This window comes from Pelecanus crispus, chromosome 3 (genome assembly GCF_030463565.1).
Source record: "Pelecanus crispus isolate bPelCri1 chromosome 3, bPelCri1.pri, whole genome shotgun sequence".
Lineage (NCBI taxonomy): Eukaryota > Metazoa > Chordata > Aves > Pelecaniformes > Pelecanidae > Pelecanus > Pelecanus crispus.
The window spans coordinates 92,453,462-92,476,751 of record NC_134645.1 but is presented as its reverse complement, the minus strand read 5'-3'; the positions used below and the strand labels follow the sequence as shown (position 1 = coordinate 92,476,751).

General features: G+C 43.4%; 1 protein-coding gene across 1 annotated transcript; it reads right to left on the bottom strand.

Annotated features, from left to right (window-relative positions):
- Positions 1 to 2,034: 2,034 nt before the first annotated feature.
- Positions 2,035 to 21,323, bottom strand: TBX18 (T-box transcription factor 18). Its single transcript, XM_075708043.1, has 8 exons — positions 20,633 to 21,323; positions 19,723 to 19,906; positions 18,091 to 18,192; positions 15,006 to 15,177; positions 10,096 to 10,263; positions 8,854 to 8,918; positions 5,089 to 5,183; positions 2,035 to 2,759 (listed from the first exon to the last, which is right to left on the bottom strand). The coding sequence occupies exons 1-8, from the start codon at positions 20,907 to 20,909 to the stop codon at positions 2,035 to 2,037; spliced, it is 1,788 nt and encodes a 595-aa protein (XP_075564158.1). The 5' UTR covers positions 20,910 to 21,323.
- Between the last annotated feature and the right edge of the window lie 1,967 nt (positions 21,324 to 23,290).

Genomic DNA, 23,290 nt, shown 5'->3' with positions numbered 1-23,290 from the left:
AGGCTCATCCTCTTGTCTTTCCAGCTTTGAATGAGAACCTTCCACATGTATTCTTTAACATAAACAAATATGTAACTAATAGAAATAAAGCCTTCTCCAGGCATGGGCTTAAAGACTGCTGTGGTTTCTCTTCTATTCCCAAATAATAAGAAATGATAGTGAGAGGGCTGTTTATGCATGCCTTATCTCCAGCCCACTGAAGAAATATGAGCTGCAATGAGTCTTTCTTGAAATGGGAGCAGTTAAGCCCACCGTTTGCCAGAAAAGATGTAGGAACTCTGGAGAAACACAACAATCTACCTTCACCAAAAAATCTAACAGAGAAAAACATAAAATCTGCAAGGCCTTATTCTCCTTCAATGCTGACCAGGGAAGCATTTTCAACTACATTTGTACCCACTTTATAATGCCTTTACATCACCCACACAATATAAAGGAGGCTTCGCTTACTGTCGAAGACGACCCATTCGCTCAAGCATTAAAATCTGTTCTACAACCTCCATGGTTCAGCTCTGACAGGCGGGCAGCTGAGAGGCAGCTTTCGCAGCAGGACTGATGCATACCAGGGCTGTGCACATGCAGATGAGGGGAGAAATTTCCCCATGACAAGTGTCTCCCCATGTCCTTGTCACTCTGGAGAAGCCTGGTCAGGAGCAGGTTGTGATCTGTGTTCTTACAAGCACCAATTAAAACCAGAGCTGGGAAGGAAGGGAACCTCTCTAATTCCAGGGCAAAAACTGACTGAGAACCAGAGCAGCAGTAACCTCGTCACAGAAAGGAGTAAGATAGATGGCTCCCTGGAGGGAGGGACATAGGCTGTAAGTGTCATGCTTGAGCATTCAAAGTAAACTATTAAAGGAATTTTGCCTATTGTAATCCTGGTCCCACTTTGGCTGCGTTACAGGGTAGCAGCTATGACAAAGTTCTGCTTCCAGCAATACTTGCGAGCAAACTGGGTCATCTGCCTAATTGCTACAGGCAATGTATTCATGAGATACTGAGGATGTAGGACCTTTTTCCCTTATTTAAAAAAAAAAAACAAAAAACCCAAAACAAACACCAAACCCAAAACACAACACACGCACAAAAGGGTAAAACCGATAATGGAATTTCTCATCCTGCTTTTTTTTTCCCCCCCCAAATCAAACCTGCATTTTCCTTTAAAAAAGTAAAAATACAAAAACAAAGATACATTAGAATATCCTACTGTCCAGTAAATGTCTCATAGGCAATATTTATGAAGGAAAAAATGCATCAAGCCCTTCCTTTGACAAAAACGAAGCATCCCAAAATTCATTCTGTACCAAGGAATGCCGTTTCTTCTGCTGCTGGTTTAAATTACTCCTATCACCACAATTTGAAGATGCATTATTTGTCTCCAAACACCTAAACATAAATCTAGACTAATGCTGAAAAAAATAAATTCTAGTAAGAATGCTGTGCCGTTGATAAGCTAAAAACAGCGTATCATGAGAAGGCAAACTAATCTTTCCACTTACTTTGTAAATAATCCATTAGCTAAACTTCTATTTTAGGCTGGATGCTTGATGCTTAACACTTCAAAGTCCAAATACCCTTCATATCCCTTATAACAGAGAAGAAACTTGTAAAATGCCTTTGGTGCATCAGCTTATCATTGTATGAATGTTCTAAAGAAACTCACTAGTACTATAGGAAATGTAAGTGGGCTTGTTTGTGTTGTTTAATACTCCAAGTGTCATTTCATTCTTTAAAGGGGTTAGAACAGAGGAGGGGGAAAGGGGAGGAAGTCTTACTTAATTTGATGCATATGTCCCAACGTGTTATACAACTAAGTGTATTATACCAGAAAACTAAAGCAGTCTGCACCGCAACAAACTCCGTGTAACTCAAAATAGGAGAATAATCTGGCCACAAGCAAGTCAAAAATTCAGTGAAACTTCCTCTCATATTATATATACACACACTTTACAAGCTACATCGAGTGTCCTTGCATATTCCAAAAGAAATACATTGTAGACACCAAACATACTGTACTTTTACTTAAAGGCTTCATCAAACCATATGTGCAGACACTTGAGAAGACGAGAGTGTTAAGCTTCCTAGGGTCCTAGAGTCAAAGAAATTCTGCTGCCCCCCACTGCTAAGTAAGTGCACTCCTTCCACAGGGGGCAACATCTGCCGATCCGTCATGGTTCCACTTGGCGAGGACCCCAAGAAACTTCCTTGGGAAGAAACGATTTTCTCAGGACTGGCAGCCAGTTTAGGGGATGTGGAAAAGTTATATCCATAGAGCGCACAGGGACTGTGCAGTCTAAACGTGTTGTAGGAGCCTTGGTGGGTTTGATTAGTGGTAAAGGCATTGCTGGATGGGGATGGCATGATGTACTGGAGCTGTGGAGACATCCCTGAAATTTGCATAGATAGGCCAGTCTGTGGGCAGCTGAACGCATCCCCATCATTGCCACTCATAGACATATTCACAGTTGTGCTACTCGACACACCGACATAGGAGGGAGTCCTCGGGGGTGCAAATGTCTCACTGGTTTGGTTTGTGAGCCTGTTGTAGGTTTCAGCCAAGGAAGTGCTGTATCTGTTCAGGGTCAAGCCTGAGCGCGCACAAGCTGTGTAGTCAGCTGGAGCAAGGCTACAGAGCTGGCTAGTGTTGGGACTGAGGTGGAAGGCTGGAGATGAGCAAGGGGAACCCGGTAAAAGGTGAGGGTGGGTAGATGGCACTCCACTGCCAGATCCCTGGAGTAAAGTAGAGGAACCTGCATTTCCTGCAAGAGAATATTACAGTGTAAGAAGCATGTTGGGAAAGGTTCACTTCCTAGCTGGCAGATCAAGACCTTTGTCTTTTATAATAACCTTTGACATGAAACACAATGCAAATTCATTCAAAAAATGACATGTACATACACATGCAGGGGTGTGTGTGCATGTGTGGCACATGCACATTTTTAAAGAACCAACCTGTCCAAGAAAGAGAACGTAAGTTATGCTTTTCAAGCATCACTCAATACTTATTGCTCCTGCCTGAAATGTTAACTATGCTTTATTTGACACAGGAAGCAAGCTGCATGGCAGCTAAGATGTAGCCAGGCAAGTACATCACAGGCGGCCTTCTTCAAAGTTATGAATTTTGTATTGTCTATGCTGTTGCTACACCCCAGAGTGCATTTCAAGCACTCACTGTCAGAGCACCAGCGAAGGAATGGCTCCTTCGCTCAAATGATAGAGGCTCCCACAGTTCAACAGCTTCAGGAAAGTTCACAACTTCAGAACAAAAAACTTCCAACTTCAAACCAAAAAACTTGAGAACAAAACTTCAGAACAACTTCAGGAAAAGTGTAGGCTGAGTACTGTGCGCGGCTGCTTCATTTCTTGAACAGGTAGGTGGAGGTTTAGGTTTGCAGCAAACTGTTCACAAACTGTTCATTTACTGATATCAGAACTTTTTACGTGACAAATACCAGTGCTGAATGCTTGTGAAAACGCGCTGCTTGCTACAGGTGAAGCTTTTTCTCAGGACTGAAAGTTTCTCAGCTGTAAGAAACACTTCCTTTCCTTAGAGATTGTATCTCCCCAAAAAATGAGCATCAAAAAATTGATTTGGGCCTTTCACAGTCTCCCAGGCAGAAGTCACTTAGCACAGAAGACTCTCCTGCTTGTGAACTACATTAACTATCAAACAGCTTGATGCTGCAAAGAGATACATGCTGTCAGTAACTTAACAAGTTTTCATGATAGGTGAGCTAGTAAAAAGCAAAATACATTATCAGTGAATTCTGCCTGCTTCTTCTTGCTCTGTTGACAGGTCACAACAGGCACAAAGCACCATGAGACATCACCACATTCAAGAAATCCTAGTGTAAGGCATACTTATTTTTCTTCCAATCTATGTCAACGCCTCCACTATACAAAGGCAGGCACTTCCAGCATTAACAACCAGGACAAATTTCTAATGGGGTCTTTCAGCAAGACTCTAAACCACCCTACTGGCCAAGGTACAGCCAACTAAAGATTTTCCAAGGGTCCCAGTTCCCATTCTGTGAACATCAACAGTAACTTCAACATGCTCCTTAACCTGCAACAGCAGAAAAGGAAGTGACGTTCATGGCAGCAGTTCCCCTGTTCTTAAAACAGTGCTGCTATATACAAACAGGGCAATACACCTGGCCTGTCTTCTAGACATTTTAACTTCATAGTGAGTTGCCTTTCAGCCTTATGCAGTCTGACAAGTTATTTCAGGTCTGAAGATGCTTTTAATGGCTTTGGAATACATTATCAAGAAGGCAGGAAGGATGTTTGTAAATTTGGTAGCAGGAAATGCGAAGAATCAAGAGCAATATGTCTGATTTAGTTGGGAAACATCTGAGAGGTTTTCTATATCCACTGGGGTACTTTGGAAATAAAGGAACTCAGAAAAGAGTACAGAGCCTCCCCTCTCTGTCCAAAGAGGCCATTTAAATACCCCTCCCTCCCCTGCAGCACCACCTCTGTGATAAAGTGGGAGCCAAGAGGTTATGAAGTGGGGAGCAGGAAAAAACAAAATAGAGAGTAAGTCCATTTTTTCAAGCTCTAGGATGCAGATAAAGTTTGTTGGGACTTTTACTGAACAATTTTTAGGTCTTTAAGAATCAAGGAGTCTTTCCAAGAAGGAAACCCAATTAAGCTTGCCGCTGTTGACTCATTACTTAGGGGACGTTTCTTCCCCATTCCTTTTTTTTTCCTCTTAAACACACAAGTTATTCCTTTATTGGATTCTGGACGTGTACAACAGAAGTCATCTGTAAATAAACTCTGCCTTGTGTATCTAGCCAGAGCATAACACTAAGGAAGAGGTTATTCCATCCTTAAATAACTGTCATCTTCCACATGTGATCTGATTTATCTTTACAACCTAACATTTTTACTGCCACAGTGGTTAAGTTAGCATTAGTTTTCTAATTTAGAATAGCTCTGATAAGAGGTGATGGCCTGCAGCGGGGTTCGTTGGTTGCTTTTTCTCTGCAAGTGACACACTTATCTCGATTTTTATAAAGAATGATGGGCAAAGATTTATCTTTGTGCATTTTTGTTTTGAAAGAACACAAAGACGACTGTTACCTTGTTTGGGTATCCCAGGTATATCTTCAAATGTAAGTGTCCTCAGTGACGGTCTCCAGAAGGCATAAGACTCTACCAGAGCTTCCAGTCCCATTCTATTTAGAACAAAAACATCACAACGTCAAGAAAACAAGCTGTATTTTGTCACATTTCTCTGAATAGTTTACCTCAGAAACATATAAAAATCAGTAACATTTCAGGTTTATTTTGAGTTTCGTTTTGCTTTTTAGAAAAGAGCCTTACGTCCTAATCCATGAGACTGCTGTGGTCACTGGGCTGGCAGCATGCAAAGAGTTTCCCATTTCCACAATCTGGCTCTCTATGTCAGTGCTGGCTTTTTGGGTTTTTTTTATTTCTGGCAGGCAGGGGGGACAAAACTTGTATGACATTTCCTTAAAAGTCCTGCCCTAACTGCCAGAGGGATGATCTCTTATTTCTGCCTAGAACAAAGGTAATCCACTACAATTTGTGTTAAAACACGATTCCCAGTTATTACCAGAGAGTTGGAAAAAAAATCACACTTACAACATGAGCAAGCCTTGGTTTGGCTACTAAATTGCATAATAACAAAGACACAACATTGCTTTATGTGCCGAGAAAAATGAAAATTTTAAGTTTCTAAAGGTAATAATTTTCTTTCAACAGTGTCATGACAAAACAGAAATAACCAGGTAGACAATCATGGCAGACAGTATTTAGAAGAATCTCTATTTCCTGAAGGTAAAGGCTCCTTTGTTTTCTGACAGAATTTTATGAATAATGCACCTCAGAGGTTTCATTTTGCTGTTATTTTTGGCTGCTGGGCCCCAAAGGCCTGTTAAGTGTCAGCATCAGGCAACACCAAATACAAGTGCTTGCCTTTGAGCAGCAGCACTCTGTAAAATTGAATTATGCAAATAGCCAAATTTGAAGCTCCCAACATGTTCTTCTGATACTGCTTCTTCCCTATTGCGTTTCCAGCAGGATCACAAACGTATTTCAGGAAACAGTTATAAAGTATTTATTAGCTGAACCTGGACTAAAAAGATAGCCTTCATTTTCTGCAGCAATGGTGAATTTTCATTTCCAGTTAAAGTGGAGATAAAAGCCACCTCCTGGAGGAGTGTAGCCAAGGTGATAATTTATACAAGATGCCTTCGAACAATTTCCACATTTTATCACCACCCTAATTTACGCTATCAAATGGCCAAGTTTATTTAACAAAACAGTTATGTTTTTCCTGAAGTATTTAAAGGGAGAAATTCTGGTCCTTTCCTGAGTAAAAGTTTTTATAGGGTCAAACTTAAGGCCTAACTGAAGAATGAAACTATTCTCAGCACATAAATTCTGTTGCACTTTGCAAATGCACAGGGAATGCTTTTAAAAGGTGAAGCTACTGATTTCTGTGAAATAGGCTGTGGGACTGAACAGGAACGACCTGAAAGGGAATATTTTTAATTAAACAGAATTATTGCATAGCAGTGCTGAGTAAGATAGCTGCAACAATTAAAGCAACATTGAAAAGTTGGATATAATGATAACACAGTATTTTTTTTTTTTTTGACACATTTGTTGGAGATTAAAATGCCTAGGTGATAAGTATACCAGCTAGAACAATGAAGATAACAGAATCTTAACTTTTAATTTCAATGTTTAGCAACAGAGTAAAATAATAATCAACTGAGTAGACCAGTAATTTAAATTAAAAAGGCAAATCTTCCTCGACAATTAAAAATCTGAGCTGCATTCCCAAGCACACTTATTCAGTCCCACAGAGCCTATCAAAGAAAACAGCAATACTGACTTTAGTAAACCAATGTCAATTTGTAGTGGACAAGAGTTTGCGGAGTCACTTCTGTAACAAGTGTGTTTGGTACAATAAAAGCATTCAGACCTCATCTAAAGCCAGTTCCAAAACATTTATACAGAAGCTGTCCCTTCTTACAGGACTGGCCGCCTAATCCTTTTCCATAAAGTATTACTGTCTTTCCATTAAAATATCCTGCTTTTTTTCTACTGCCCAAACCAAACTTATTCCTAGCAGCCAAACAAAAAAACCTCTCTGGATATCCCCAGTCCTACAACTGGATTTGCATGGTTGCAGATGCAGTACTCTTACCTACGTAGTTCTTGGGTAATACCAGGGCTGTCCCACCACGTTAAATCCAGTTCAAAACTGGTTTCTGAACAATTCATTCCTCTCTGTTTTCAAGGGCATCTTCTCTTGTTTCACAGAACATTATGGAAGAAATTCTAACTCTACTTAAACTCAGAAATCTCAGAGGAGTCACGGTTTCACACTTCTTAGGAGGCTCCTTAGTATTTATTTTATAGCTCTGCAAAAAGCATGCATAGCAGAGACACTGTCTACGGAGAGATGTCAAATAGGGCATGTATGGCAACTCTTTTCTTCCCCAAGTACATACAGCATGTTTTGCTTCTTCAGTCACTGCATTTATCTGGAAGTTACTGCTCACTTAATTTCAAACCAGAAGGCTACAAAGGAGGAGAAAACTCTATTTATGCCAGTGCCTGGGGCATCCCTTCCAGGCCCTAGGACAGAGCATGGCCAATTGTTTCTTGTTAGAAGACAAAAATCTCAGAGAGCAACGAATGCAGAGTACAAACTGAAAAGATACTTACAGTGGGTTCCTGTAAATCTTTACAACTACCCCACCCCTTCTATAACTGTTCATCTTCTAAAAACTACTCGTTTGCTGTCCAGTCTCAGCATTTATGTCACTCAGGTGGAAGCACAAACCAGGCTTTAATGCTGTAGCCTCTGCTAAAAGAGAAGCTCAATAAAGCACATACCAAAAGATACTCTGAGCATTCCTACCAGCACAGAGTCTGCTCCCCTCTCTGCAAGGCCAAGTCATAAATATAGCAGCTGTAGACACCAAACGCAATGTGGTCACTGGAACTGATGTATTATATACACCACAATTAAATGCTGCTTTTTTTTTTTTTTAGCTGGTTTAACATACAATTCATAACAGGCTTAAGTATTTTGCATTAAACAGTGTTTGGATAAAATACCTCATCAGTACTGGCAGCAGGCACTAGACCCAAGTCTCCACTTTGCACTACTCAGATTCCCTATTGCTATTTTGAAAGATTCATAGATCAAGAGAGAGCAAGCAATTAATCAGTCCAACCGCAACAGAGGAGGTGGAAACCAGTCTCGTTTCAAGGTCATCTACAGCCTAGTAGGAAAGGCATTCACCTAGGAAGTGGATTTAAAACTCCTTAGGCTAAAGGGACACTCAAACACAGGTCTCCCACCTCCTAGTACACCTAGTGTACTAAACATAAGGTTACTGCACGAGGTGACTTAGTTTCTACTCCTTTAAGAGAAAACAACAAGCCATTCCTCCATACTAAATGCCACTTACATGCAAGAGAACCTGGGCTTACAGTGTGCCACTGGTATCTGCAATTTGTGTCTCCAGCCAGGAGAAACGGGAGATTTCAGGAGCAGCCTGAAATCACAGACCTGAGTATGCATTAATTCCATTTGCAGCCTTCACAGTATGCTGCCGCTTCCACCGAAAGAAATTTGAGTACATGAGTCAAGCCGAGTGCCAACCCGTTCTTGACCTAGATGGTCCGAGGAGTAGGAATGGGAGCCCACCACAGAGAACATTACTGGGAAACCTAAGTGGTCCCTCAAGGAGTCTGAGTCCTCAGACTAATCTGTCTGTAAACAGAGGTGTTCCCCTCGACCAGCCTTCACAAACCAATTCTGTCAGCAGTTACAAGCCCACCTCCTTCCCCAACACCTACCTGTTACGTCCCGAATCCCTAAACCCTTTGGCAAATGGATTCCGATCAATCTTCAGACGAGTTATCTGTGAATATGATTAGAGAAATTACTACCTGAAAATTCAGCTAAGTAACACACAAAATGACTCTCCTGACAGAATTAAGCCAACAGTGGAGTAGAAACATCTTCACATTTTCATGGTTTAAGATGGTTGTCCTGAAACACAGCAAAAAGAGGGCCAGCCTTCTGATCATTATTTTTGCAAATCCCCAGAGAAGCTAATAGGTGTTTAATGCTACCAAATGGCAGGTTGGAATTCTTGAGAAAAATCTTCTGGCAAATGTCATTCTTCACCTAAGAAAGTACACCGCCTAACTGCAATAAAATTTAAATTAAATTTTATTTCTATACAGGTCAAGAAGGAAATGTGAAAAGAGAGATTATCTCTAGGCTATTATCCTCCATTAAAAAAAACAGCAAACCTCCCCCAAATACTTGTAATTTATTTAAATAAATGAGATAGGCACCAAATAGTTATATTTCAGTATTTATATGGCTCTCCTGCTCTTCTCTTTGTAAAGACGGCAAGGCATATATAATTTCTCAAAATATAGCTGCAATAACTTACGTGGAATTAATAAAATGTCACAACACTAACTATGGTGTCACTACATATGTTAATACTTAAACAAGTGGTAATAAGAGCCAAACACCAGAGTCACACAACCTGCAGTTTACTTTCGACTTTGAATCTGTGTGGACCTAGACAAATTGCAGTTAATAATATATGCTGAATGCAGTTAATGAAAATGACTGCAACTTTCTTCAGACCTCAGCTTCTCTGTTGGGAGTTTTGAAATCACTGGTGTCAGGAACAAAAGTCCTTTAAAAATTCTATCCAGACATGTATCTACGCTTAAAGGTCCAAAAACACCTTTAAAAATTAGACCGCTCTTTGCCTTGCGCCTCAGTGCTGTATTTATAATTAAGACACCATTAACTATGCTAATTAGACTGTGTGATCTCCATAATAAGAATGACTTTTCACATGCAGCATCTAGCCCACATGGCCTGAAGTCTCAGCTATAGCCTCCAGGCACTGCTGCAATACCACTAGTGAAAGCTACTTGTAATATGAAAATGGTTTAGACAATGCTTTTTAATAAGCGGTATAATAAAAGTATGCGCTTTTCTCCTATCTCTTACTTGGCTGGTCTATTCTGAAAAGCCTGTAAAGTCCTAAAGCAGAAAGCCCAAGTTACCTGTTGATTTTGGTATGCTGTGACAGTAGTGAAAACTGTCTCTGGAAAGGAGAAGGCTTTCACCCCTTCTCCTGAAGGGATAGGCTTGATGGGGGACAGATCATCTCCACAGTCTTTTCGGATGACGTGGACACGAGGCTGATATTTATGCATGGAGTGAAGGATAATCTATGCAGTCATGAAAGGAAAAAGATAACATTTATTAGAAAGGACACCCTGCTGTTTCAGGACTAATAGCTTTTTGGAACAGATTATGGTATGTGTTTACCATGCCACTTACTGGAAATCAAATGTTTTCTTTAACCTCTGAAGGTTCTTATTACAGTAGTCTAATCCCTGTGCATTTATGTTATTGCCAACCCTAAGCATTTAAAAATTACGACTCAGGAGCTCCAAATTCAGAGACTGGCTCAATTGAGACTGGCTCAAAAAAAAAAAAAAAGTCAGGAGTGAAGTCCTGGTCCCACTGGAATTAGGAAAGTTTTGTCACTTTTTTTCCCCATTGGAGCCTGGATTTGAGCTAACAGGATTAACAGCAGCAGCATTTGCCTTTTGGTTTTGGAACCTTCGGGATATGCTTGGAGCAATTTTTTTCCTGATACCCTGAAGGCTGGAAACATATCTTGTTTTGAATGCAAGCTGAGACTCTCACACTCTGAAGGAGCAGAAACTCAGAGTAAAATAACACCAAAATCCAAAACTCTAAAGTGTTAATAACCCTAGATTTGTAATAGAGACAACAAGTATCAATACACAAACCCCTCCCAGCATACAAAAACATAATTAAGAATAAATGATAAATGAGAAGTACATGAACTCACAGTGCATAAAGTTAAACACAAAAATACCTCTTGGTATTGCCCCCAAATTTTTAGAGGAGATTTAAAATACAGAATTTTTCCTCTATTTTAGTCCACTTCAGCTAACCACTACTAAAATAGAATATTTCAAGGAAAAAAAAAAGAAAATTGGAAGCTCGACTATTATTGTTGGAAGGCCTAAGAAATTAGTAACTCGATAAATAAATAGTCCTATGGCTATTGGCCTGTAGAACCACTAATCAACATTCAGGGGAAGCTTTTTAATTTCCTGCTCCTTGAGTAGCCTCAGAATGTGCATGTACTCAGGCACTCAACAGAGCTCCTATGCCAGACACCGTGGAAGTTCATTCATCCAAATGACATCGAGGACATTGAATTCATTTGGATAAACTAGAGTTTGGCTAGTTTAATACGCTTGGTCCTGGCCAGACGACATGACCCCATTTTGGGTAAGCCAAGTTTCTGGATAATCAGGGGTTTTATTAGCCTGTAAGTAAGGTTTTGACAATGACATCACAGGCTCCAATTAACTTGCTCAGGGAGTTCCCTATGGATGCCTCATTTTCACTAAAAGATGTTCCTCTGCATCAAAAAATACTCACTTTAAAAGCATGGAAAATAGCATCCAAAATATTGACTTTTCCTCTCCACTGAAATTCAGATTAAAAACTGCATCAAAATAGAAAAATCAGCCAGCTCTAAGCAGCCAGAGGGAGAGACTGCTTTTATAATGCAGCACTTACTCCACAGATGAGAGAGGAATGAGAGGCATTAACAAAGAGCACCCAGACCACGCACTTCTCAATGTCAAATGCAAAATGCAGGTTTACTTTTCCTTACCATCGCAACTCAGATGAAAGACACAAACGCCACAGTATGTGTCTTAATGATGCCATCGGGCCTTAATGCCTCTATAAGTACACAATCTTTCTAAAGTAGGGAATTCACCCTGGGACTCCCTTTTGAGATCAAAAGCATACAAGGAAAACATATCCTTACAAATTTTGCTTGATCTCCTCAGACTTCAAGTGGAACCCATGTATCAGAGAGTGCCCTACGTGCAGATGTACTTCCAAATCTCTCCGCAGAACAGCTATAAAATGACGTCGCCACAAAGTCCCACTCAAAATACTGATGAAAACAGCAGCAGGCAGCAAGGAGCCCGGAAAGTGTTCGAGCAGTGAAGCAAGTCGTCTTAGAGATGGCCGATCTCCTTTCACAAGAAGCTAATCCCAGACCAATGCAATGCAAGGGGAGCTGGCTGCCACAAACTACCACCACAATATAAATACGGCACAGGAATACTACCTTAGCATCTGTTTGCAAATACTGTCCCCGTGCCCGTGGATGTGGATCACTTCTCTCACTGATTCTGAGAGCTAATACTCTGCAACAGGTAAAAGGGCTCTGGGCTGATCTCACGCGAGCTCCCTACCTCAACGCCTGCAAGATCAAAACCCAGCCCTGGGATTTTACACAAACACTCTGCAAAAGCTGACACCTCTGAGGAGCACGGGAAGAATAAAGGAACAATTTCAACAAGGATTAAAGCCCCAGAATTAGACAGCATGGAAAGCGCACCCAAAGAACAACAGCTGAAGCCTGACACTGCTTGAACTACTGGAGAAATGATGGCAGAGTGCAGAGACCCCACCGAGGTTTCTCTGAGCCAGTCTGCCTAAGCAGGAGGGGAAAAATAAAGCATTTTCCAATAATCTAAAATACACCCCATCTCCCATACAGGGGTGGGAGAGTCAGAACACTTGATATAAAAACAAATATTTGAGGGACATTACAGCCTTGACCCCTAGCTCTTCTAATCCCCCATCCCTCCCCAGTACCCTTTTGAGAAAAATGGTTCCTTCCTGCTTATGTGAAACAATTGTTTTTTATATTCATCACAAAATATGATTATGCATTTTCCATTATTGCTGGAGGCATTCAGAGGCTACATAGCTTTTTCAATACAGCATTCCACACTACCATAGCTTTAAAAGAAAAAATGTACCCATTGGAAGAGACACTTTTCTGCTTTCTGCTTTTGCCTTTTCTGGTAATTATGAATGACATGTTTGCAATTTCCCAGATTTGAGAAATATGAAATTATTTTACAGTCATCTTTCTTTTGTCCTTTTATTTTAATACTTAAATTTCCATTTTGGGGAGGAGGGGCGCTGCCGTAGCTCTGAATCAGTTCAATGTGTCTCAAATCGCTGTACTAGGGCTTTGCTTCACTAGTTTCCAAATCGAAACACTTAACTAAAGACCAGAAAATTTATATCCCCGCACATTATGAATAATGGTGTGCTGTGTACACTACACAGGTTTCAGTTCAGAATAAAAACAAAGCTAAGATCTGGGATGGAAAAATACAGAAATACAATTCTCTACATAGCCGAGATTTTTATCACAGGGCAGTTTGTGACTGCAAGTGCACGGGTGGACCACAGCACCCACGTATCGCCCCTCTGAAACGACCGAGTACAAAAACCAGCCGGCCTGCTCTCCGTTCAAAAAGCCACATTTTTTTCCCCATTCACATTCGCTTGACTTTTTAAAGCCCTTACAATAGACTCAGGACTCGGAGAAAGCAACTACCACTCGAGAAGAGTTGCAAATACACAAATTCTGGCTCGGGAAACTAAGGGAACTACCTATGCTAACCCTTACAGAAACGAACGCTGCCAAATAAGACCCCACAACTGTAATTCTGGAAAGCTGCGATGTAAAACACCTTTCTTACATTCCTTAGCAAAAGCACTGCTAACTCAAGAGACATAAATACCCCCACATTCCTTACAAGGAAGAGCACGATGAAATTATGAACAGTATTAGATGAAAGGGAGGCTTTTTATCCTTGTTATCACATTAGCTAGCTCAGTCCAGCCAGCCTCCTGTATTCCTGCCTCTGTAACGCAAATGTTGTAGCTCCTGCACGATTTGACCAGAGTCTCAAGTTAATCTCCTTTGCAAACACAAACCGGGAGGAAGAATCTCATACTTAAACTTGGACTATGTATTGACAAAATACCCGGCTTAATGTCACAGAGTTACAGCTACACTGAAAGATGCATGTAGTATCTTTGTACTCTGTGCCAGGTACATTTTCTTTCACTCCCTTCTGTGAAGGAGAAAGTATCCTGCTTAATAAACTGGCCTACACTAAGGACAATGGAATCCACATCCTGTCTCAAAACTTGCCTCTAACATCTTAAAAACTCTACCACTTGGAACTCAATGCTTCTTCTGAAAGCAAGCCAACATTTGCCATTTATTATGGGATTTTGCAAAATTAAAGATTTCACCCTGACTAAAAACAATTCTCATTTTTTAATTAATTCCTAAGGTGTCAAGTAAAACTATTTTAGGCATTGCTGGAAAGATACTGGCTTACATCTGTCATGTTTCAACAGTTTTGAAGAGAAAAGGAAATATTAACATAACACATTTTGTCACATTAGATAATGTCATAACTAAACAATTTAGAACTTGCAAACAGAACACTCATACTGCATACGTCTTCGCCAGTTATTTCAGAAGTAATGAGCCTCAGCTGTGAAAGGGTCTTGCTTCATAAGGTATGCAATAAATCATTATCGGAGCGAACCCAGCTCCCATGTTGTTCGTTTTTGACTGCAATTATTAACACCTCATGGGATTTCACACAAACGTTTAGGTTAAGAAAATAGTTAAGTGTATTTTTATTCACATGAAGTTATTACACACTATTAATGTTTCTTCTAGCCACTTGTGAATTTAAGCGTCCTTTTTGATGGGAGCAGAAGTTGCGAGTAACGCACTCGGTGGGAAAACACGAGAGCGATTCTGCCCTTTCGTATTCAGCAATTCAGCCTTGTAAAGTCTTACTTTGCAGAAGGAGTTCTGTTTTTGAGGGGGGAGTAAAACAGCAGGCTCTAATAAGCAGTTAATTATCGGAGCAGAAAGTAAGCAGATTTTAGATCTGGACGGTAAAGTTGCAAAACAGCTTTGAAAAGTCAAGCCTATTTCTGGCACGCTGAAGCTGTACGTCAGTCTTTCAGGGCTGAGCAATGCGCCTACATATAATACTGTAGAAGAGCAAGTACTCACATGCCCTTGATCGTCCAGCTCGTTATTGGTAAGCTTCAGTTTGTCAAAGCTGATCACTTGTCTCATCCACGTCTCCCCAGAGGCGGGTGAATCGGGGTGAATATAAACACGGGGTGGTACCGGGGAGTCAGCATTACCAGCCACCATCCACTTGGAGCTATGATAAACGTACCTGTAAAAAGAAAACAAATACCTATAACCACAAAACCCGAAATAATTTATCAGACCCATTCAGTATTAATGAATTAGGGCCCATACATACAGCAAGAACCCACCAATTAACAACACATGAAAGGACAATAAATAAAAGTTATTTTTTTTAGTTTCAAAACATAGTTCTGGTATCTGCAAAAGTAAGGTTAAAAACCACACTCTGATCTGACCTTAGGCATCTTAAAATCAGCAAGTGTCTTAACACTAGGCTCCACATTGAGCTGTAAGCTAGTGTCAGTTCACTGATTGCTACAGCTCTGCTCTGAATAGGCATCAGCAAACAGGGAAGAATCTAGTCCTTCATTTATCAAATCAAGCAGTAATTCCATATTTGGAATATTTAGCATGTTGAGTCTAATATAAGAGTCTATAAATAAAGCTATTGAAGGGAAAGAACATTATGATTGGGAAAAATAATGAAACTATGTCAAACTATGCTCTTGCTGTTTCTGCAAGACCATATTAATTTTCCTGAATAGTATTGCAGAAAGGCTTAAAAATGAAAAAACACAGCCCATATTTCATTTGATAGGCCAATGCTGACAAAGTCATTTTCTAACAAAAACAGTGCCTGCTTTGGTAGAAAACTTATTTTGAAGGCAGACTCTTCACAGGGCAATTTAAAAAGCGCTAACTAAAAACGTCAAGGTATTTTTTCAAGTACAGTAGAATTCCAGTATTCCAGCAACATTTTTTAATAAAAACAAGAAAGACTTTATCAAATCATTTGTTTGTACAATTCAGTTCGTTATTAGAAAAAAACAAACAACATAATCTGAAATGAAAACAAAATGACCCAATACATGCATCACTCCATACAATTCATATCAAGCTGTAAAACTAAGATCTAGACTGGTGGTGAAATTCTCTCCTGGAGACAAATTCTCAACCCCAGATCACAGAGTCAACTGTTACAACATTTTTTATTTATATTTCCTGGTTTATACTAAATACAAGCTTTCCCTACAAAAGTAAATAAAGTAATAAATACACGTAAAATATTTTGAGCAACAGCTTCAGCTTCCAAATATTTACAAGGTCCAACTTTGCTAGAAATCTAGACCTAGATGTAATTTTCTTCATTTCCATTTAGTTTTGCTATCTGCTATGACAGCTGAAGACTAGGTTCCCTGTGTGACTGCTGTTGCATCTTTCAAATATAAAGATCTGCAAGAGAGTTTGTAAAGCCACATGAACAGCCAAAGTTAAAATAAGTCAGCAATAAAATAAAAAAAAATCATAGATTGCACAGCAAAGAATGAGAAGTGGAATCAAATAAAACACATAAAACATTAATATTTAGCGGCAAGGTTAAAGGTGTGGTATTAATACATGATTACAGAAATTTAAGTTTGCCAACTAAGAAAATACCGCCCTTCATGCAACTTCTGTTAAGTTACTTCAGTTATCTGGGCACCACATATCACACTGGACAGACTGTGCAGCTCAGTATGACTGTATTTATTTCAAATGAAAGGGGGGCTAAACAACTCTTATTCAATATATCTGGTTTTAATTTTTTAAGATTAACATTTTTATTCAATTTGAAATAATTACCTCGCTTTTTCTATTAATTAAGGAACTGCTCAGACCTTCTAGGAATGATTCGCTTAGATTGCTAAGTAAATGCACACGTGCAACACAAAGCAAGAAAAGGGCTTTTCATTTGAGCTGCATTGCACTGGTCCAAGGAAAAAAACATTTTTTCCTCTGTGGTACAGTCAGGAAAGCCTCCCCTAACTGTATGTGCTGGACATCCTCAGCACTGGTATCTGCACCTTGTTGAAAACCACAAAATCTAAAATGCTCCTAAGAAACGTCTCATATATTGCCCGAGAAAAGGGCAAAACTGCAGTCAATGAGGTAAGGACACGCAAAAAACATAGGGCAGTGTTTGCTTAGGAAACGAGGCAGCATTCCTGCAGAACCAACCTTTCAGTCTTAGTCTGACTATTCCTAGTTCTACAATTAAATCTGCAGCGGTTTTCCCTACATTATACTAAGTATAGGGTTGAAACAATCAAACCAGCAATTAGTAAGGACCTGATCCTGCCTCCACTGAACTACTTGGCCAGGCTCCTCCTGGCTACTGCGGAGCATGGGATCTCATCCGTAACGCAAGACCTACAGATTGTCTACAACTCACAGCAACTGCTGCGGGCCCAATCCTGCAAATATTTCTAGAGGACCAGTGGTTTCAGCAGAGCCCAACCACCTCCCTCAAAACACGACTGCCCTCGCCATAGTGCGAGTTTCAGCACGTAATTCCTACCCTTAAATGTTCAAAGAGCAACTGCTTTTGTTCCTCGCATTATTCTTTAGACAATAATGCCATCGCTTCTTTAAAAAAAAAAACAACACAAGAGACACTACCCTTTGTGAATCTAAGCAACCAGGTACCTGAGTGATAAACAGCTTTTAAATTAAATTATATAATCAATTTGAAGCATGACCAAGAAAGCTTACATGCCATTAAATCAGACATCAATGCTATTAATGTTATTAAATGTTAATGCCCTTTAGCACTAGAAAAATGTGCATTTTCATAGGAAATAATTCCCGTCAACATGACGAGGAATAAAATATGATTCCTGATCGCACTAGAACTGCACTCTCTGAAAGCCAAAGCCCGAGCATCTGCCCACAGTACATACACAACATAAGGCAAACGTATAAAGAGCTTCAACAGAAGTTTTAGTTGGTTTTGCATACTTGGCACAATTTTTTTTCTGAATGCACTGGCATGAAAATAGGGATCTGAAGGAGAGTTAAACACAACCTTCTGCTAATTTATACAGAGTTGATGTTTTCTTCCACTAGCCAAGATCCCTATGGCTTGCATCATATGTTTTTTGCCTTAAAGTCACCATACCTGTATCTTTTGTTATCCACTGGCACAATATCCATAGCAATATAATACTGCTGATGTGGGTCTAAACCTGAGATCTTCACTCTCATTGCGGGAAACATCCGCCTGAACATGGAAAGAGAGAGGTCATTTTTAATATGAAACAGACTCGGGAACGGTTGTTTAGGAAAAGTAACCGGTTCGTGGGATTTTTCTCGTTCTTCCTTTTAGCCTACAGAGTCCTTTTGGACGATTATAGTTACATAGCCATGAAATGGCCCATTCGATATGTCAAAACAGATTTCTAAAGTGCATTTACTCGAACAATGCTTCGTATGTTTTGGGATACGCTTTGGGAGTACAGCTATTACCACATCATTTCAACTTTATTGTTAGACAGTAAATCATTTGGTTTTGAGACTTTACTTTAGCTGTACACGCATTTAAAGCCGTTTGAGATATTAGCTAGAAATATATTTCTGGAGCTGTTCAAATGTCACCTCCAACCCAGGAAGACCAATAGTTACAGAAATGCAAATTGCCACCGAAGTTGCAACAGACAGCAGCAAATGGTCTATCATTTCTGTAGCAGCAAGCTCGAAAGCTAAATCCACGGTGATACAATTATAACACCGCAAGGATGCAGTTATAAAAGCCAACGTGCCATGCTGTAACCCAACAATATGGTCTTTATTGAGACGGGACTTCCTGTCTGCAACTTACTAAAGGTGAAGTGCAAGAGCTACTCTGTCTTTGAAAGGTATAGTAAAACTTCTTTATTGAAAGCAGAAACGAATCTACGAGGTAATTTCTAAAACAAAAAAAAACCCAACCCAAAACAAAAAAAACCCGTACACGATTTAGATCCTTCTGCGGAGAAAACCGAGTAATTAACTAACTGATGCGGTAGTTTTAAGAGAAATACGCATTTCTGAGCTCACGTTCGGCATGCCTTTTATCAAGAAAGTTCATTCTTGAAGCCAGGGGAGAAAAAAAAAAAAAAAAACCAACAACGTCCTAGTGGGGAGCTGACTGCAAGCTAATGAAAGGCACTTTTCTGTATTTTATAAACCTGAAAGCCATTCCAGTTTATTCGGTATTTGCTGCTATTCTTAAATACATATATATATAAATATATATATATATAAAAAAAAACAATTAGAAGTCGTTAGTGGAAAGAAAAATCCTATCTCCGTTATTTCTGAATAAGCAGGAGGGTAAGCCTGACTGCGGTTAACTAGTTTTCACTGTTATTTCAGTGCACCTGTAAGATAAAACAGAAATTCCCCGACTGGAGTCTCTGAAGACAAATGTTGCTTTGTGCCGCTTAAGACTGCGTTTCAATCATTAATAAAGCCTCTCTGAAAACGCAGAAGGTAGCATATGGATTCAATAAAATATGTTTTTGTAATTTCTAATAAGTTCAGATACTTTTATACTGCCCAGGTTTTTACCATGTGTATCCACTGGGAAGGGGAAAAGTTTCCCCTCAGAAGGACACGGCGCTCCCAGAGCTCGCCCTCACAGGAAACCCGACACGCCGCATGCTCCCGCGCCCATCTAAAATTATCGCCGTCTACCTGCCTCGTAAATCTGGGGGTTTCTCCCCGGTTTGGGCGCTGCCCGCCGCCCCCCCGAGCCCGGGGCCCCCGTTACCTTCCCGCCTTGGTGATGATCATCTCGGTGCCGATCTCGTGGAAGCGCTTCCAGAGCTCGGCGCCCTGCAGGTCCACCCGCGGCGCCTGCGGCGTGGGCAGCGGCGAGCCGGGCCTCGAAGCCTTGGGGGAGCCGCCGGGGGAGGCGGGCGGGGAGGCCGCCAGGAAGCCCTCCTCGCAGCCGCCTGCGGAGAGAGCGGAGGAAGCCAGAGGGGCCGGGGCAGCGCCGACCTCCCGAGCGGGGCGGGCCCCCTCGGCCGCAGCCGGGCCCGGGCCTGGCCCAAGGCCTTGCGCGCCGGGACGGGGCGGGGGCGGGGGGGTGCGACCCCAGCGCCCGTCGGAGGCGCCAGGACGTGCGGGCGGCGGGAGGGGCGCCGAGGCGGCGGGCTCGGCTCCGCGACGCGGAGCCCAGCGGCGAGCCGGGCCGGGGCGGGCGGCAGCGGCTCCGCGGTGCGAGGCCGGCGGCGCGCTTGGTTCGGGCGCCTTTAGCCGTGACCGCCGCCGGCCGCGGCCCCCGCAAGCGTGAAAACGCGCTCGCGTCCATATAGAAGGGTTCACAGACACACGTACGCACAGGCGTGCGCTGCACATATATATGCACGTAGCCGCCGCTGCACTTCCAGCACTACGCATAGCCGTATGCACTGTGTAAGCGCTCTCCCCCCGCTCCGTAACAAGCCCCACCGCGCTGCGGCACCGACAGCCCCGCCGGCAGCCGCCCTGCTCCGCGCCCCGGCGAGCCCCGCCGGTTTTAAGCGGCAGCGCCGGCGGTGCGGCGGGGGTGGGGGGGGGTTGCCCATGCAGCGTGGAAAGACAGACGGAATAAGGGGGAAAGAGAGTCTGGGGAAGCGGGAGCCCGGCCGGCGGAGCGGGCCTCCCGGCCGGCAGACGCGGCGAGGGGCGGCACTCACCGGCGGGGGCGCGGGCGGCGCAGCCCAGCTCCATGTCGCCGCAGGTCCTGCCGGCGGCGGCGGCGGCGGCGGGGGAGCTCTTGGCGCAGCAGCCGCTGCCCGCTTCGTCCTCCGCCGCCTCGTCCTCGCCGCCCAGCTTCCGCCGCTTGGGCTGCCGCGCCGGCGGCGCCGGCTGCTGCTGCTGCTGCTTCTCGGCCCCGATGAGCGCCTCCACGGAGAAGGCGTGAGCCTTGAGGCTCATGGTGGTGCCGGGCGAGGACCGCCGCTTGTCGGCCATGCCCGCCCCCCTACAGCCCGCGCATCCAGGCGCGCCGCGGCCACCGGCACCCGCGCCCGGCCCGCCGCGCCGGCCGCCCTCCCGTGCTCCCGACCGCGCAGGCAAGGGGCTGGGGCTTTTCCTCGCCTTTCTTTTTAAATCCGAGTTATCAGCCAAGTTTTTTTTTTTTTTTTCTTGGGGGGGGGTGTTTTTTTTTTAAAGAGAAAAAAAAAAATCTATTCCTTTCTGCAGATGCGCTCCTTCTCTCCCCCTCCTCCTTCTCCTCCTCCACGTTCTGCCCCGTCTGATGGGCCAGGCAGGACTGACATGGGTAACAAACGCTCTGCGGACACAAATTAGGGCTTGTAATTGAAATTTGTTGCCTTGATCTGTCAGCACTTCCAGGCAGGAGACCGGTGGGAAGAACTCGCTCATTAGTGTCACTGCGGCGGCGGGGGCAGGGCGGAGCCGCGGGGCGGGGGCTGCCAGGGCCCGGCCGCCCGCAGCCCAATCAGCGCCGCCCCGGCCCCGCCGCCCCGGCCCCGGCCCCGCCGCCCCGGCTCCCCGCCCCGGCCCGCCGCCCTACCAGGGGGCCCCCGCCGCGGCGGCCGGGCGATTGGGGGGGGGGGTGGTGGAAGCACCCCGCCGTCCCGCACCCGCGCCCAGGCCGAAACAGCCCCGCGCCCCCCGGCCCGCGGCAGATGCACCCCGCAATAAACGTTAATGAGACCCCCCCGCCCCCGCCGTCTTCTCATCCCCCTCCCCCGCCGCGGGGACCGGGCTGGCCGGGAGCCCCAGCTCCCTCCGAAACGCAGAGGGAAGGGGGGGCCCTCCCGGGGCGCTGCGTTTCGCTCGGGAAAACCGTTCGGACTTTAAAAAAAATGACGTCGTGCCCTTTCTTGCTGTTAGGGATTAGCAATTATTAGTATTATTCAGCTGTTGCACTCGGAGATTCATCGCGCTGTTATTCAAACACCGGCTGCAGAGGGGTTTCAGCGCAGCATCCATAGCCCCCTTTAAACCCAACCCATTAGGCGCTGAAGCTGCAATAAAAAGAGAATTAAACCGAACCTTGTATGAACATCGATGCATCCAGCCGCAGCAACTTTAATAATAATCATATTCAGGTGCATAGAATAGTTACGGGGAAAATCCTTTCGTATCCTTCCAGTGAGTAAAACTATTAAAGCTTTGGAGCCAGGTATTCTTTTCTTTGCATGCCCAGGGAAATGAAAAAGCTATTGAGATTTTTGTTGTGTTTTCCTTTTTTTTTTCCTCTTGTTGGGAGATTCTTTTTCTTTCTTTTTCTTTTTTTTTTTTTTTTTTTCCCCCGCAGAACTAAGTGGGGTTACATGCTCCGTTGAAGGAAACAGTATAGAAATCCTCCTGCTGTAGAAAATCACGGGGCAAATTTCACGGTTTCGGGAAATAGGATCTCAGCTTCATTTCGCTGTTTTGGGCAACAGAGAGAGAGAGAGAGAGAAATTCGTGGCGGTGTTCGTCTGTGTAACAGCCTCGGAGGTCCTGTTCGGGCCGTCGAGTGGCACAGCTGAGATTTCTGATCGTAATCTAAAAGGGAACTAGCTGCCATTTAGGAGTTTCCACTATCGCATTTTATCTATACCTAAAATGCAAATTCATCTCTAATTTCAATAGCTGCTTCGTCAGAGAGTCTGAGGAAGGGGCTGATTAATAAATATACCCTAGAGATAAATTATCCCTTCAGATAAGGTTATCAGCGTTAAAATCGTAGAAGTGCTTTCCAGACGTGAAACTATAGGTATGTGACAGAGAGATAATTGATTAAAGAAAAAAAAAAAAAAAAAACCCCAACCCAAACCAAAACCAAACCGAAAGCGCCGCAGGAGCACTAACTCTCTCCACATTGGAAGAGACGGCAATTTGTCTAAGAAAAATTCATCGCTACGAAAAAAAAAATGCCCCTGCAGCGGCTGTCGCTCTGAATCGATAGGAGAGCAGAAAATGCCTAATGCCTGTCACCGACGAAGAGTGCTGTGGAGTTAGTTTATCTTTACATTGGATCTGGGACATATTAACTGTTCCCCGGTCTAAAGCCTGTCTGCTCTGCCTATTCCAGCCGTGATTGAATCTGAAGGAAATCAGATGTGCGAGAGTGGTCGAAACGTGCTAAGCTAGAGGATCTTGCAAGAGTTTAAACGCCGTCGCGGTGGGGATGAGATCGATAGGGAGAGGAAGGAAGGAAATGGATGTTATCTGTCCGAGGGCGCTCTGGCAGCCTCCCCGCCCGCCCAAGCTCCGACGGCACCTTCCGCGGCCCCGCTCCGCGCCCCCGCCGCCCGCCCGCGGCCGCCGGGCCACCCGCGCCACCGCCACCGCCACCGGTGCGACGGCCCCGGCGGGGCCCGCGGGAGCAGGTACCG